Source organism: Podarcis raffonei, chromosome 5 (genome assembly GCF_027172205.1).
Source record: "Podarcis raffonei isolate rPodRaf1 chromosome 5, rPodRaf1.pri, whole genome shotgun sequence".
NCBI classification, from domain to species: Eukaryota; Metazoa; Chordata; class Lepidosauria; order Squamata; family Lacertidae; genus Podarcis; species Podarcis raffonei.
The window spans coordinates 96,240,936-96,258,675 of NC_070606.1; the positions used below are offsets into that span (position 1 = coordinate 96,240,936).

The 17,740-nt window shown below is 44.3% G+C and overlaps 1 protein-coding gene across 1 annotated transcript; it reads right to left on the reverse strand.

The window, feature by feature from the left end:
- Positions 1-3,725: 3,725 nt before the first annotated feature.
- On the reverse strand, positions 3,726-14,231 carry LOC128413479 (cytochrome P450 2J2-like). Its single transcript, XM_053387478.1, has 9 exons — positions 14,001-14,231; positions 13,273-13,435; positions 12,007-12,156; positions 11,072-11,232; positions 10,136-10,312; positions 7,942-8,083; positions 7,365-7,552; positions 5,041-5,182; positions 3,726-4,023 (listed from the first exon to the last, which is right to left on the reverse strand). Exons 1-9 carry the CDS (start codon positions 14,229-14,231, stop codon positions 3,827-3,829), a joined length of 1,551 nt encoding a protein of 516 aa, XP_053243453.1. The 3' UTR covers positions 3,726-3,826.
- Positions 14,232-17,740: the final 3,509 nt, after the last annotated feature.

Below are 17,740 nucleotides of genomic sequence, written 5' to 3' on the forward strand. Positions count from 1 at the left end.
GTCCAAGTGCTATAGCATACAACTAGATAAGAGTTCTGTGCTGAGGAAAGTTCTGAAGTGCAGCATTCAAGTTGTCACTGTTATTTATTACAATCTTTTACCTGCCCTTCACCCTGAGTTCCAAAGTTGGGTTACAACAATTAAAACTCAATAGTAATGTTAAAATGCAATATTACACAATGATGTTAATGATGATGATCCATCTGGCTGGGTTTCACGTATCAAAAACTAGGGTAAAGAGGTGGGAGGGAGTTCTACAACTTAGGGACCACTACAAATAATGCCTTTCCTGGGCTGCCACCACCCCAAGCTTCTGAGGGCAGTGGAACAACCCATTTTTGTGGTTAGCAAACCCAGTTTTGTACTTTGTATATACCAGGTGGTAGCTTGCCTTCTTCAATATTCATCGAGTAAATTATTTGCTCCTTCTTGCTACTCCTGCTATTTTCAAAAGGACTATTTCCAGAAGGAAATAGAAAATTGTGAAGAAGATTTTATGTGTAGGCTAGTACAAGACACCTGTGGTGACCTCATTACGGCCAGCTTGATCAGTTATTTAGTTTCTTATCTGATCCATAGGAGCAGGTCAGGTCATCCATAACATCAACAGCTTTTCCATCAACAGGAAATGAACGAGTTTAAAACCACAGTGGCTATGCATTCATTTCCTGTTTATAGTGTGCCTGCAACCCTTAGAAACTTGTAGCACTGACAGAGACTGGGGTGGCATATAACAGCTCATCCTTTATCAAATAATACACTCACAGCTCAGAACATAGATCTGACCAAATAGTTTATTCAGCTAACCCCTTGCCGTCTCTGAAACACACAGGAGAACTGCAAGAAGTTGGTCCCGGATACTTGTGCACAAGCAATGAACAAGGAACAATGAATATTTGCTAGGCTGGTGGTAACTCATTAATAATAATAATAATTTATTATTAATACCCCGACAATCTGGCTGAGTTTCCCAATCAAGTATTAAAAACAATACAGCATTAAATATTAAAAACTTCCCTGAACAGGGCTGCCTTCAGATGTCTTTTAAAGATAGGATAGCTACTTATTTCCTTCACATCTGAAGGGAGGGTGTTCCACAGGGTGGGCGCCACTACCAAGAAGGCCCTTTGCCTGGTTCCCTGTAACCTTACTTCTCGCAATGAGGGAACCGCCATAAGGCCCTCGGCGCTGGATCTCCATGTCCGGGCTGAACGATGGGGGTGGAGACGCTCCTTCGGGTATACAGGACCGAGGTCATTTAGGGCTTTAAAGGTCAGCACCAACACTTTGAATTGGGCTCAGAAATGTACTGGGAGCCAATGCAGATCTCTCAGAACCGGTGTTATGTGGTCCCGGCGGCCACTCCCAGTCATCAGTCTAGCTGCCACATTCTGGATTAATTGCAGTTTCTGGATCACCTTCAAAGGTAGCCCCACGTAGAGCGCATTGCAGTAGTCCAAGCGGGAGATAACTAGAGCATGCACCACTCTGGCGAGACAGTCCACAGGCAGGTAGGGTCTTAGCCTGCGTACCAGGTGGAGCTGGTAGACAGCTGCCCTGGACACAGAATTAACCTGCATCTCCATGGACAGCTGTGAGTCCAAAATGACTCCCAGACTGCGCACCTGGTCCTTCAGGGGCACAGTTACCCCATTCAGGACCAGGGAGTCCCCCACACCCGCCCGCCCCCTGTCCCCCAAAAACAGTACTTCTGTCTTGTCAGGATTCAACCTCAATCTGTTAGCCGCCATCCATCCTCCAACCGCCTCCAGACACTCACACAGGACCTTCATCACCTTCACTGGTTCTGATTTAAAGGAGAGGTAGAGCTGGGTGTCATCTGCATACTGATGAACACCCATTGATCCCATGTAACAGGACTAGACAGAACTCTAGCACTCTCCCGCCCCGGCCCTGCTCCCACGGTGGAGTCTACCTCCTTCTGAATCTGAGTGACTTTATCTGCAAAAAAAATTGGAAAAGCATTGCAGGAGATCTTGGGGTCCCTACCAGGCCCCGGTGGTACAGGTGGTTCCGATAGATTACGAACCACCTGAAAAAGTCTCCTGCTGCTGTTTTCTGCAGATGCAATGGAGGCGGCAAAGAAGGCCCTCTTCGCCGTCGCCATTGCCACTTGGGAGGCTCGACATTGAGCTCTAGCCTGTGTCCGGTCTGATTCAGAGTGAGTTTTCCGCCACCGGCGCTCTAGCCGTCTCAACGATTGTTTCATCGCCCTCAGCTCCAGGGAAAACCACAGGGCTGTCCGGGCTCCGTGCAATCAGAGAGGGCACTTCGGAGCCAGTTAGTCAATAGCCTTGGTTAACTCCGCATTCCAGCAGGCCACTAGGGAATCAGCTGAGAGGCCATCAACTTGGGATAAAACATCCCCTACCACTCTCTGGAAACCAATTGGATCCATTAAGTAGTGGGGGCGGACCATCCGAATCGGTCCCACCTCCCTGCAGAGGGGAAGGGTCGTGGAGAAGTCCAGTTGCACCAGGAAGTGATCTGACCATGGCACTTCTTTTGTTTCGCTTTTAGTTAGTGTCAGATCACCAACATCCGTAGAGGTAAACACCAAGTCTAAGGCATGTTTGCGGCTATGAGTTGGGCCATACTTATTCAGGGACAGCCCCATGGAGGCCATGCTTTCCACGAAGTCCCGAGCGGCCCCTTGTAAGGTCGTGTCAGCATGGATGTTAAAATCCCCCAGGACAACCAAGCTAGGTGTCTCCAGGAGCATATCCACCACGATCTGAAGCAGCTCAGGCAGGGAATCCTTGGTGCAGCGGGGAGGTCGGTACACCAATAGGAATCCTGTACTGCCCCTATTGCCAAACTTCCAGAACATGCACTCAGAAAACTGGGTCTTCCTAATAGGATGCCTGCTGCAGACTAATGACTTCATAAAAATCACTGCAACCCCCCCTCTCCACCCACATGACCTGGGTGCTGTGTATAAGAGAAACCTGGTGGGCAAGCAGCGGCAAGGACAGGCCCATCTGCTTCATCCAACCAGGTCTCTGTCACACATGCCAGGTCAAATCCTCCATCCACAATCAGGTCGTGGATGGCAGTGGTTTTATTCATCATTGACCTGGCATTGCACAGCAACACTTTCAGGTCATGTGGGTTTCCCTTGCTGATTCCAGTATCCTTTCAGTCAGGACCGGACCTGGAGGCAGGGATAGTCCTCAAACAATGACTAACCCTGCCTCCTCGGTAATGACATGGTCTGGTCTTAGCGTAACTCCTCCTCCTGCCTGTGATCACTGAGATCAGGTGTCCCAATACATTCCCCTCTGTGGAACCTGCCCCAGCCATTCTATTGGCTGAGGCCTACTCCCAGGCAGCCCTGACCCTTCCCCTTAAAAAGCAAAATACAAACTATATAATAACTTAACAGAATAATAAAAATAGAAGCAAAGCAAGAAACAATAGTGCTAAAATTAAACTACTCCCCACCCTGACTAAATACTTATCCAACCCCAAGCAGAAATAAAATTATAAAATTATAAAAAATTATAAAAAACAACAACCACCATTTAAGGTGCAGCAAATTAAAAGCACTTAAAACGTTTAAAACCATTTTGTCACTTGCTGCAGGGAGCTGCTCAGGCCTCTAAACTGTGGCGGTGAGTGCAGGCCCCGCCCCCCAGGCCCAATGGAGTTGGCAGGAAAGGGAGCGGTCTACCCAGCACTCAGCACAGCAGCAGCATCACAGTGGCATCAGAGATTGGAGAACCTCAACTGAGCAAGCCAAGAAAGAATGTGAGGATGGCGGGAAATGATTAAAGGAGGAGATTGCAGTAGGTGATCAGCCCCCCTAATTGTTTATGTGGCTGCAGCGGGGAACAGCGCAGATTTTGTAGAGGCGAGGACGGACCGTCAGCCCTATTATAGGCTTCCTCAGGACGCCTCTCACTCCTTTTGGCAGCTGGAACCTGAATGCTCTCAGCAGGCTGGTGAAAAAGATGAAGAGCTCAATCTTTGCCAGTTGCTCCCCTGGACACACCCGAGCACCTGCAGGAAAATGAAAAAAGAGGAAAGCAGGAACTGAATTATCTGCTATTCCACCTATACCCCAGAGTGTTTACCCGGGGCACCAATGTGCTTTAAGAAAAGAATCTGGGTTTCTGGGCCAAGGCCTCATTCCGTCTATGAAAGCATCCTGCAGCAACTCCTCTTTCTACGATTCCCGAGTCCCCCATGCCTCCCTTTCAACTTTGGGGTGTGGGGATGTCACTGAGAAAGTGGGCTTTATTCCAGGGGCTGCCAAGACCTGGCTCAGCATGAGATCAGGACTGGTTACTTATTTTATTTCAGTAATGTGCTTATTTAAATCTCCCTTTTAAGTATTGTTATGGGTTTGCGGGAGGCCAGATCTCCCCTAATTCCTGAGTCTAGTAAAAGTTGCTTTAGTTGCTTCCTCAAACTAAAGACCTCTAAGTGGCTTTACAAAGGCAATCTAAAGTGTTCATTAAAAATACCAGTAAAAGCAAACACGGAAAACAAGGTTCATAATGAAGGCAATATAAAGAATCAAACCAGTAATTTAAAAAGAATTATACGTACTAAAATTACATGTTAAAACTGTATGCTAAAATCTCTATCATTAGCTAGTAGTACTAATAGTAGTATTTACCATTGTTTTTATGAATGATACTAGTTATTACTAATAATAATACTTATTATAACTATTTTTATTGGGTTGTATCCAATGCTAGTCCTTAGGGCGCATGTGCGCTTCTGTTCTGCCATGATGCACCAAAGAAAATGGTGGGAAAGAACTGTATGTTGGACTAGCACCCCAAATTTTGCGGCTCTATTTTCTGTGCTAACAGAGCTGAGAACAGGTTGCTTTCTGGAAACAAATTGAAACGAGCGCTAAACTTCCACTAGATTCTGCTACATCTCCAGAAGTGGCATTTATGTTGTGTGGAAGATCACACAGAATGTGAAAATCATCTGGTAAGAAAACATCAAGAAAATGGAATAAAGTGTTGCCTGAATGCAACGGCTGGGGCTTCGTGCACATACCTGCGCCAAATGGCAGAAATGCTTCTCTGTCCACAAACTGCCCGTCCTCGTCCAAAAAATGATTTGGGTTGAACTTTTCAGGTGTTGCCCATTCCTTAGGATCAAGAAGAACAGAGCGGAGATCTGGAGCAATCACAGCCCCCTGCAGGGAAGGAAGACTTGTCTCAGGAGTCATCTAAACAGAACATTGCACTTTTGCCCTTCAGTTCCCCCATTTTCCATCCCCATCGCTCAGTGAGGTCCACCTCCGAGGGCCTTCTGGCAGTTCCCTCACTGCAAGAAGTGAGGTTACAGGGAACCAGGCAGAGGGCCTTCTCAATGGTGACACCCGCCCTGTGGAACGCCCTCCCATCAGATGTCAAGGAAATAAACAGCTATCTGACTTTTAGAAGACATCTGAAGGCAACCCTGTTTTTCTTAATGTTAGATGTTTTGTTGGGAGCCACCCAGAGTGGCTGGGGAAACCCAGCCAGATGGGCAGGGTATTGTTTTTTTTTAATTTTTATTTTATTATTATTATTATTATTATTATTATTATTATTATTATTATTATTATTATATCCACTAATCTTTACATACAAGCTTCATTCTCCTGTAACTGAAGAATTGCATAAATGATGAATTTTCAGATTTGCACTTCCATGAATTTAAAAGTCTTGAGTGCTGGTGGAAGGATGCAAATTGTGAAGAAGCTCCGCAGAAGCGATCCTGTGCATTTCTGGGGCAGTTAGGTCTCATCTACACAATATCAGTATCATACCAGTAGTCATGGCGCCCCACAAAGGATCCTGGGAGTTGTAGTTTGTTAAGGGTGCTGAAAGTTAGTAGGAAATTCCTAGTCCCCTCAGAGCTGCGATACATAGAGAGGTTTAGCAATCAATCCTTCATCCCAAGGAACTCCGAGAATTGTAGCTCCGTGATGGGAATAGGGGCTTCCTATCTCTCAGCACCCGGAATTCTCTCAGTCTCCCTAATTCATTCAGGGCAGTTTAAACTTAAGTGCTGCTTTAAATGTACAGTTCAGATAGGGCCTTTATCTTGGCCAGGGTAGACTAAGCACCAAAGTAGACCTAACTGGGTGGGTGCAATTAACATGCATTTAAAATAAATTGAATTGTAGACACAACCTGGGCAGCACTGAAGGTTGGGAAAGAGAATTTAACCCTTACTCTCACAGCCCCACCAAAGTCCCCCCCACACACACACCCAAAGGTGCTATTTGTTGCCAATTCAATACAGTGGTACCTCGGGTTAAGAACTTAATTTGTTCTGGAGGTTTGTTCTTAACCTGAAACTGTTCTTAACCTGAGGCACCACTTTAGCTAATGGGGCCTTCTGCTGCTGCCGTGCGGCCGCGCACGATTTCTGTTCTCATCCTGAAGCAAAGTTCTTAACCCAAGGTACTATTTCTGGGTTAGCAGAGTCTGTAACCTGAAGCATCTGTAACCTGAAGCGTCTGTAACCCAAGGTAGTAGTAGAAGAAGAAGAAGAAGAAGAAGAAGAAGAAGAAGAAGAAGAAGAAGAAGAAGAAGAAGAAGAGTTGTTTGGATTTGATATCCCGCCTTTCACTTAAAGTCTCAAAGCGGCTAACATTCTCCTTTCCCTTCCTCCCACACAACAAACACCCTGTGAGGTGAGTGGGGCTGAGAGACTTCAAAGAAGTGTGTCTGGCCCAAGGTCACCCAGCAGCTGCATGTGGAGGAGCGGAGACGCGAACCCAGTTCCCCAGATTACGAGACTACCGCTCTTAACCACTACACCACACTGGCTCTGGTACTACTGTACATCCAAACACCTGAAGGCATGCAACAGGTGGTGCAAGCCACAAGCTGCGATGAAATCAGGAGTAGGCAACATGAGGAGAGATGCTGTACACCTGACCTCCTGGCAGTGGAGTCGCTATTGCTTACCAAGAGGAGTAGAAGAGGTGGGTGCTGAGTGGGCGCGTCAATGGAGCCAATCTGGCACTCCCACCAATGTGCCTGCACAGATGCTATCTCCCCTGTCATCTTATCCCTCTCCCTCCCAGGAAGAAGGAGCAACTCTGCTGCTGGGAAGCTAGGTGTGCAGCTGCACCTCTGCTCACCAACCGCTCCTGCTGCGGATTACAACTCCCAACAGCCCCTGCCAACATAGATGGGGGTCACAGATAATGTGAGTTGTGGTCCACATCTGGAGGACACAGCGCAAGATGTCCCTGCATGAACTCCCCTCTCTTTTTTGGAAATGGAAGGAGCTATAGTTACTTTCTTCAGAATTTGCACTGCAAGGGAATCTGCCTTCCCCCTGGGCTATAGAAATGCAGCTGTTACAATCGTCTGTACCTTTGGAATGTGAAAACCGTGCAAGTTCACGTCCTTCACGGTTTGCCTTGGAACCCCAATTAAAAAGATATATCTTGAACGCTGGATCTCATGAATCACAGCATTGGTGTAGGGCAGCTTCTTCCGATCTTGGTAGCGAATTGAGTGAGACGAACCGAAAACATCTTCCATCTCCTGGTAGACTTTCTCTGAGGAAAATGGTGGAGAATTAAGTTTTGTTTCGGATGAAACATCTCAAGTTAAACAAGTTGAGCAATCGTTAAGGGGTATTTGTTCCACAGGAAAGTAGGTATTCCACCTAGACCTGCTGGGGCGGAAAACCTGAATAATGATTTTCAGAAGGGTAGCCTCTTGCAGCAAGATCTGCCGGGATCTTCCAGAGATCTGGAGCATGGTGCTGTCAGTATGCTGGTGACACACAGCTCTGTCTCTCCATTCCATCTGAATCAAGAGAGGCTTTGAAGGTGTTTGCCTGGAAGTAGTAATGGGCTGGATGGGGGCCAATCTGAGAGAAATTCAGGTCCAAGATCAAGAGGTCAAAATGGCCTCTTGCTGCCATTGCACAGTTCCCTCTCACCTTGAATATCTGGATGTGTCGCCATGAGGAGCAGCGCCCATTGCAGAGTGGTAGCAGTTGTCTCTGTTCCAGCGATAAAGAGGTCAAAAATACACTGAGCCAGGTTGTCTTCATTGAAGGTAGAATAGGGGTCATCCTTGTTCTGTTGTAAGCAATAGCGGAGGTTAGATTCAGTTCACAGTGACTCACAGGCCCCAGACAGCTAAATTAAGACCAGTGGATCTTACACTGGTGTAAGCCCTGGAAAATGGGCCTTCCATATAATATACAAGTATTAATAAAAATTGCAGGCAGCAAAGTGCATCTTTAAATGACGGGGTGCCTCGTTTAAAGATTATACCTGCTGCGACACAGATGTGCTAAATCAGAAAAGTATACTTTTTGCTTCAAAACTATTGTTTTTTGCATTTATGTACGTAAATTTTATTAATCAACATAAGTGCATACACTGAGGAAGTTCCAGCTGTCTAGTGAGCAGAGGTCAAACAGTGACTGCCACAAGGAAGACCAGGGATCAGTAGAGGAATTACCACCTGAGTAATCTGATTCCTGCCACTATCGGAACACCATGCTATTTCTCTTCTTGATACTAGACCTTAATGTGAGGGTGTTTCCAGGTGACCTGCTTCTTGAGCATTCATCCTGATTTGTTTGTGAGGAGGTTAGATGCTGTTGCATCGAAGCAATTGTTACCCCACACTTCCAAGTGCAATTCCCTGTCACTTTCCGTATCTTAGGGGGGGGAGTAGATCATTGTTCAAAGCCTCCAACAATCATCTATAATCATGCACCCTAAATTTGCTTGTATGCAATTGAATCCCATCCAAAAAAAAAAACCAATGACAGTCTGGAAGGAAAACCCCATTCTTACTGTGAGAATCTAGTCCAACCCCCTGCAATGCAGGAATCTCAACGAGATCATGCATGGCAGGTGGCCTCCCAGCCTCTGCACACAGGTAAGCTATGGCACTCCCTCTCACTGGAGGGAGCAATTGCCATCAACCTAGATGGCTTTAGTAGCGTTTTACCTTTTTGCAATCCTACTGGGAAATGATATATAATGAATTGAAGAAAATGTTGAAAATATTTTTTAAAAAAATACAAAAAAACCAGAAGCCTTTTTGTTAGGTATTTTAGGTCAAGACATACCAAAGGAAATGAGGACTTTATTTATGTGTGCCACTACAACAACAAGAATGTTGATTACACAAAATTGGAAGACTGGAAAAATACCAACTAAAGAACAGTGGCAAGAGAAGTTGATGAACTATGCAGAACTGGCAAAAATGACAGATAGACTAAGAGAAAAAGACAACAGAGACTTTGAAAAAGATTGGGAACCACTCATATTATATTTGCAGAAACAAAGCAGGTCAATAGATTTGATGGCAGGATTTAAATAAACATTCACATTATTAGCATTAGAAAATGTTTTGAAAATAGTGAAAGATGATGGTGTATTTACTGTTATTTTTATGTCTTTAGGCTTGAAGTTATGTTATTAATAACTTTTTCTGTTAGGAGGTAGCAAAATGGGTGAAAATAGAAACAAACCAGAAACGCAAGTTGGGGGAAGCCTTGGAGGGGAGGGAGGGAGGAATATATTGTAAATGTTAAGAATATGAGGTATATGTAATGAATGAAAAAGAAGAATGAATAAAAAAACAACAACAACAAACAACCTAGATGGCTTTTAAAGAGCGCTATGAACAGCTACTAGCCAGGATGTCTATGCTGTGCCTCGGAGGCAGCAATGCTTCTGAATCGCAGTTGCTGGAAACCGCAAGAGGGGAGAGTTTCTCTTGTGCTTGAATCCTGCTTGCTAGTTTCCGCAGGCATGCTATTGGCCACTGTGAAAGCAGGATGTTGGACTAGACGGGCCATTGGCCTGATCCAGCAGCTCTTATTATGTTTCTATACCAGGCTTCCTCAACCTCGGCCCTCCAGATGTTTTGGGCCTGCAACTCCCATGATAATAAAATAATAATAATAAAAAAATTATTTATATCCTGCCCTCCACAGCCGAAGCTGGGCTCAGAGTGGCTAACAACAGTAAAAGTAACACAGTTTACATAAAATGACTAATAAGGACGGGGGGATTCCCAGCGGTCCCACAGATGTTATTGTTCGATCGTAACAGAGAATGCAACGATTCACTGAAGAAGAAGCATTCGCCCACAAAGCAGTTCCTTACCCTCTCCATATGAGATAGATAGAAATCAATGAAGTCTATTGGCTCATGCACAGTCTGGTCTTCCTTGTGCTTCGCTATCTCATTCTTCGCAAATGAAACGACCATCTCAATGGAGGACAACGCGGTTTTGTGAGGCCCCGGGAGATATTTCATGACAAACGGGAGAATTTCGTAGAGCTACAAGGAAAGAAAAGGCAAATCCTATCAGCAACACAACCCACAAGTCAACTCCAACCTCATGCTTATATCTGAAGGAGCGTCTCCACCCCCATCGTTCTACCCGGACACTGAGGTCCAGCACCGAGGGCCTTCTGGTGGTTCCCTCACTGCGAGAAGCCAAGTTACAGGGAACCAGGCAGAGGGCCTTCTCGGTAGTGGTGCCTTCCCTGTGGAACGCCTTCCCACCAGATGTCAAAGAGAACAACAACTACCAGACTTTTAGAAGACATCTGAAGGCAGCCCTGTTTAGGGAAGCTTTTAATGTTTGATGTACTACAGTATTTTAATATTTTTTTGGAAGCCGCAAAGAGTGGCTGGGGAAGCCCAGCCAGATGGGAGGGGTATAAATAATAAATTATTATTATTATTATTATTATTATTATTATTATTATTATTATGCTTTGGTTTGTTCTTGTGGGCTAGAAATTTCACCCTGAGTGTCTGAAAGGTGAGATGGAGGAGAAATTCAGTATTGTTCACATTCATAAGGTTACAGGGTGTTGCCCAGATGATTTGGACTACAGCTCCCATCATTCATGATCATTGGCCATGCTGCCTCGGGCCGATGGGAGTGGTAGTCCACAGCATCTGGAGTTGACATTGCTGGCTATCCCAGTTTGAACTGATGTCTACTGTAGGCAACCACAGTTCACGGGCCTCCCATCTCATGCTCTCCTCCACTTGCCCACCACCAAGCCTAAGCTTCAACCTACTCACGCCATGAAAGAAGCTGCCTCCAAACTGTAAGCTAATCCGAATGGCTTCTATCAGCCTCAGGAATTCTTTATCTTCAACAGAAAATCGGTATCCAAAGGACATGGCGCATATCACATTGCAGACTGAATTGATGATGTGTAAGGATGGGTCAAATGGCTGCCCTGCAGATGAAATCCTAATGAGATCCAATGCTCATATATATATATATATATATATATATATATATATATATATATATACATATACACACACACACACACACACACACATACATACACACATACACAAACACACTTATTATTCTTTTGCTATGCAAAAGGAGAAATTGTGATTAGTTAACAGCTTTTCAAAATCAGTCTTTCTTGCTCCTTTCATGTGGCCAATCCACACCGTGATCAGCTCCTGCCCGGAAACTAATATTCCCATCGTGGAAGGACATTTGGATCCAGAATTGGCCTCCACAGTCACTTACGGACTCATTGTTAAAACCGTGTTTATGGAAGACAATCTTAGCGATGAGTGATCACCAAAGAAGAAAGAAACCATTAAGAAAGTTCCTTAGTTTAAAAAACAGTTTAACACACTTTGCCTACTTAATAAAATCAGGGTGAGACAATTGCACAATTCACAGACAATGTAATGGTCTCAAACAACAGCAAGTCCTGTCACCTCGGCAATCCATCATCTTCCATCAATTTTTTATTTAGGATGCAAACTAGGCACTGACTCTTTGCACTGCGGCTGCTAAATATTTGTATTCCCAAGCAATCCCTACCCAGTTTACAGGATGCCAGTGGACTCTTCTCTCTCAGCTTCCAAAACTGAACCACTCTACTGCTGTGAGTCCCAGGAAGTTGCCCCAACCCGCAGATTGTCTCAGGCAGAGGTGGATAACAAACCAGCCTGCATTAGCCTCATTTTCTTCTATCACATACCCTTTGCACGTGCAAAGATCTCCACAAGCTCAATGGCCGCCTCTTCTATTTGATGCTCCATGCCTTTCTTCCCCAGCCCCAGCTTCCGCATAGTAACCACGCTGAACCGTCTCTGCTGCTTCCAGGTGTGACCGTTTGAAAGTACAATACCTAAAACCATCACAGACCAGTGAGAAATTATTGCTTACAAAATTCATATAAAAGCTATTACATCAGCAGCCTAGAAAACACCAGTGCAGTCCGTGCCGAGGCATTAAAGAACCTAAGAACAGGAAGACTGGTGCAGAATCAATTTTTCATTATAGAGTGTTATATCTCTGATGTGGGACACCAGTGAATGTTTCAGAAAATGCATATGAGAAACAAGACCTTCATCATCCAAACTCTTCTTCATCATCACTCCCTCTATTACCAAACTCAAGCGCTGAGTACCAACAGGACTAGAGCCAAAATGAGGCCAACAGCAGGGAGGTATCAGCAAGCCCAGTGGGGTCCTAAGGTTTGCAAAATACCTGGGGCCATCAAGAATCAGAGAAAATTAGCGCATGCGAAAACTACTGTTAAAAGAATTCTTTACATTAGTTTTACTGGTTACAACTTCTTCTTTTTTTACACTGCAGTACCAGTTCCATTATGGAACTGCGGCTCTTTAATCGATATGCACAGACTGGGAGTGAGTCACTGCCCCAACACTTTGCAGGTACAAACAACATTGAAAGAAGAGAAGAAGAAGAGTTTGGATTTGGTATCCTGCTTTATCACTACCCCAAGGAGTCTCAATGCGGCTAACATTCTCCTTTCCCTTCCTCCCCCACAACAAACACTCTGTGAGTTGAGTGGGGCTGAGAGACTTCAGAGAAGTGTGACTAGCCCAAGGTCACCCAGCAGCTGCATGTGGAGGAGCAGGGAAGCGAACCCGGTTCACCAGATTACAAGTCCACCGCTCTTAACCGCTACACCAGTGCAAACCATCATGAATGCACAGGCCCATGCTGCTCCCTTTCCCATCCGTGCATGTCCTCTTACTTCCTGCTGAAATCCTGTAACTTTCCATTCCGCAAATGTGGAGGGTTGTCCAGCTTTTGTTGGATAATGCAGTAACACTGGGAGGATTGTCCAATATAAATCCACCACTACTCTTGCATCAATGACATGTTGCAGAAGAAGACGCCCATGGGGAAAAGGTACATCCCATATGGAAGGGTCCTTTGTTTCCTTCACTGGAGAAAAGGCTAGTGAAACCTCCTACTCAAACCAAGAACTTACCCCTATTTTTCCCTGCGCTTTTCACGAATGGAGTTTCCGGGCGGTCAGCAAAATCATCCGAATGGTTGATTAGTCCTTCCTTGACTGCTTTGTAGCCAGACAGTATGACTGCAGGTATAGGCCCAATCCATACAGTGCAAATGTTCCCATATTGCTTTGCCAACTGCCATTCAGATAAAAAAGGAGAAAGAAGAGATTAGTTATATTCAGGATATTTTGGAAGCTTCAAGTACTGGCTCGTAGGGGCCTTGTGCATTTTGATTTGAATCAACCCCCAGGAAGAAGAGAAGAAGAAGAGTTTGGATTTGATATCCCGCTTTATCACTACCCAAAGGAGTCTCAAAGCGGCTAACATTCTCCTTTCCCTTCCTCCCCCACAACAAACACTGTGAGGTGATTTCTTATTGTATTTGTATTCCTTCTTTTATTTCTTACACTGTGCATTTTATTGCATTACATTTTTACTCTTATGGAATTAAAATTGTAATACATTTAAATTCAATATGTAAGAAATGAAAAAAGCAACAACAACAAAAGCAATTTAAACAATGCAGCGCCTAACACAGCACATTGCAATTGCCACAGCAGGCAGAAAAATCTGCCAAGATGCTCAAGCCCTAGATTTCACAGCTGAATAATTATCCACAGTTCTCAAATAAAGGAAATAATTTGCAATGCCTTTTCGTTCTTCCTGTTTTTCAGCTGACGAAGTATTTTGAAAGAAGTACCTTCATGAAAGTATCCAGGGAGAGCATGAACCCAAACCGCCACAAGCCTCCGATGATGGGAAGTCGAAGGGGTCCAGGAGGGTAGCGCTTGCGGGACCAGGGCAGTTTCATCAAGCGCAGAATCTTACGCAGAACCAGAGTAATCAGAGATTCCGATGCTTGCACCATGGTCCGGTCTTCCTTTATGCCAGGCAGAGCCGGGTGAGAGGAATCCCCTTTTTCTGAGGGCATTTTGCGTTCATCAGAGACATCGCCACCTCTCTCATTTTCCTGGCCGGCACCTATTTATGTACTCCACTTTTGAAAGACAAAGTGGACTCATCCGACTCTAACTAACTAGCATTTATTATAATTATCTATTTATAGCACACCCTCATGACTGTAACTGTTATCAAGATGGCTAATTGTTTTATCCCCATTATATTATAGTCTGGGTTTCCATTGCAGTGAATCAAAATGTTTCTGTCCTGTGACAGCCTTTGGATCTTGGTTTTGTTTTCTAGTCATTCTTGCTAGCCTCCCTTCCTCTACTGTTCTGTTACGGATTCTGTTACAGCAATAGTTATTTTTATAGTATTTGTTCATTTTATACGAATTTTGTTTTCACTTCACTTCTTGTAAACAGAAAACTGGGATATCAGGGTTGTATTTAACTAACTCTTAAGTAGGGTGAGCTGCTTGTCCCATATTAAACCTAGGTCTTGCATTTTTTATTATTATTATTATTATTATTATTATTATTTCTCTGACATACTTTATTAGATTAACTTCAGTATAAAGAACCAAAACAATTCCTGGGGGTTTTCTCCTCCTGTCCACTTCCATGTCTCCAATAGTTCTATAGCTCAGGCAAGTTTATCCCAGCATAAACATGCTGTCACAAAGATGAGCAAATTATCCATTTCATTTTCTCATTTTTCCATTCATCAGTTCAGTCCCCCAAATTTCTGCCTCAGTTATTTCTTGGAAAAAAATTAAATCCTAATAATAATAATAATAATAATAATAATAATAATAATAATAATTTATTTATACCCCGCCCATTCACCAGCACTTTCCTGCAAATTTCTCCTAATATACCACACCTTTGTAATTTTTGCCTAATATGCATATTTCTTGCATGCAGTTTTGCCCACACTGTATGTTACTTTGACTAATACATGCATGCTTATGCATGCTTCACCCTAGCATATGCATCTTTCTGAAACATCCTCATCCCTTATCGCAACATATATATCGTTTAACATGCATCCAGTTTTGCCATCTGATTAACCAAGGAAAGGGGCCCTATGAATTTCCTGTTTTGGAAGTTCCTCGGGTCACATGCAGCATTTGCTAATTTTGGAATTGCTGGTATATATCCAAACACTGAGTTACGACTCAAGTATTTGCCTGAGTTTTCTTCCAACTCTAAGCCACCTACAGTTTTGCTGCAAGTAACAGACTAACGATATTATCTTTCTAGCTAAACTGTCCTACCTGTTTCCATCCACTGTTGAGCAATACGAAACAGGGGTTCAGCAGCATGTCATGATCCTTTAAGTGATGTGTTGTTATTTCATTTTGCCTGCTACCTTCCTATTTTCAAAACTTTTTCATGGGGCCATAAGAGCCCTGCTGGCAGGACCATACCTAGGGGTTGGCCAGGTGGGCATTTGGGCGCTCACTCCAACTTGCTTGTCTCATGCACAACTAAACATGGTAGGTACTTAGGAAGTTGAAGCCACCCTCCCTTTCATAGCCGGCTGATTGATGCTCCAGGATAGCCAATAGTGGAGCAGCAGCCTTTTCAAAGGGCAGAGAGAGAAAGAGCAGGGTCCCACCGCTGAGTTTGAGTAATGAGTGTGTTTTGTTTTGTTTTGTTTTGTTTTGTTTCGTTTGTAAGATGAAACACGTGGCCAGGCATTTGGGGAAGGGGGCTTTCTTTGTTTTGGTCCACTGCCTTCCATTTTTTTACTTACTTACTTAATTTATTAATATACAGTGGTACCTCGAGTTACATACGCTTCAGGTTACAGACTCCGCTAACCCAGAAATAGTGTTTCTGGTTAAGAACTTTGCTTCAGGATCTAGAACAGAAATTGTGTTCTGGTGGCGCAGTGGCAGCAGGAGGCCCCATTAGCTAAAGTGGTGCTTCAGGTTAAGAACAGTTTTAGGGTAAGAACGGACCTCCAGAACGAATTAAGTACTTAACCCGAGGTACCACTGTACCACCCTATACCCGGAGGTCTAAGAGTGGTTCATAGAACAAAATCAAAGTATAAAACCACAAAACCAATAACCCTGCCCCCCAAAAATAAAACCACATTTTAAAAGGACATAGGATGTCAATCAAATCAACCAAAGGCCTGGTTAAAAAGGAACGTTTTTGCCTGGTGCCTAAAGGTGTATAATGAAGGCACCAGGTGAACTTCTGTTATTAGCATTTTGTCCCAGAAGCAGCAGCTCTGGTGCCTGTGAATATGAGGTGTCCTCTATTAATCCTGCCAATTAATAGTTTTTGGAAATATGCCCCCCCCCGGACCCTTGTCACACACAGAACTAAATGCATATTTTATGATGGCACATGCCACCTACAAGTGTGAGAATTGGTTGTGTTTTTTTATTTTTAAAAAATCAGTATTTTTTTCAGCACTTCTTATTTCCCTCTATTGCAGACCAACCTTGTTACCCCTTATATTACAAATGCAGAGACTGGCAGAATCGCTAGGACTTCGTGACTTTCTTCTAGGCAAATGCTGGAACTGCAAATGGTGACCTGCTCAGGGAAGCCATTCTAGTCTGTTTAAAGAGGCAGGACTGGGCTGGCCCAAGAATCCGGGGATTATATCTCTAGGAGAAGACTAGGGGGTCTCCAAACAAACTTGGATTCTTTGGGGGACTCCGTGACTGTTAAAGTGGTATAAGAGTGCTTTAAATGATGCTTTAATTAAGATTCCTGCATTGCAGGGGGTTGGACTAGATGACCCTCAGGGTCCCTTCCAACTCTACAATTCTGTGATTCTATGAATGCTATAGATAACAAATGGCCGGGAATCTACATTTACCATTCTTCTGATAGGCAGAAATTCAGCAGGTGGGGAGGATGTGAGTCATTGCAATTAATGTGCATTGCTAGCTTAGTTCCATAAATTTCATTGGGTCTACTCTATCAGTTTGTTTTTTTTCAGCCTACTAAGAGGCTTCAAGGGACACGGGTGGCACTGTGGGTTAAACCACTGAGCCTAGGGCTTGCCGATCAGAAGGTCGGCGGTCCAAATCCCCGCGACGGGGTGAGCTCCTGTTGCTCGGTCCCAACTCTTGCCAACCTAGCAGTTCGAAAGCACATCAAAGTGCAAGTAGATAAATAGGTACCGCTTTGGCAGGTACCTATATACCACTCTTATACCTATATACCACTCTTATACCACTTTAACAGTCACGGAGTCCCCCAAAGAATCCAAGTTTGTTTGGAGACCCCCTAGTCTTCTCCTAGAGATATAATCCCCGGATTCTTGGGCCATGCACTGCTCTGGTTCGCCAGAAGCGGCTTAGTCATGCTGGCCACATGACCCAGAAGCTGTACTCCGGCTCCCTCAGCCAGTAAAGCGAGATGAGCGCCGCAACCCCAGAGTCGGCCACGACTGGACCTTATGGTCAGGGCTCCCTTTACCCTTTACCTTTAAGAGGCTTCAAATGTTGAATGGAAATATGGGCTTATGTGGAGGTGTATTTCAAAATGCACCAACACTCTCTAACAA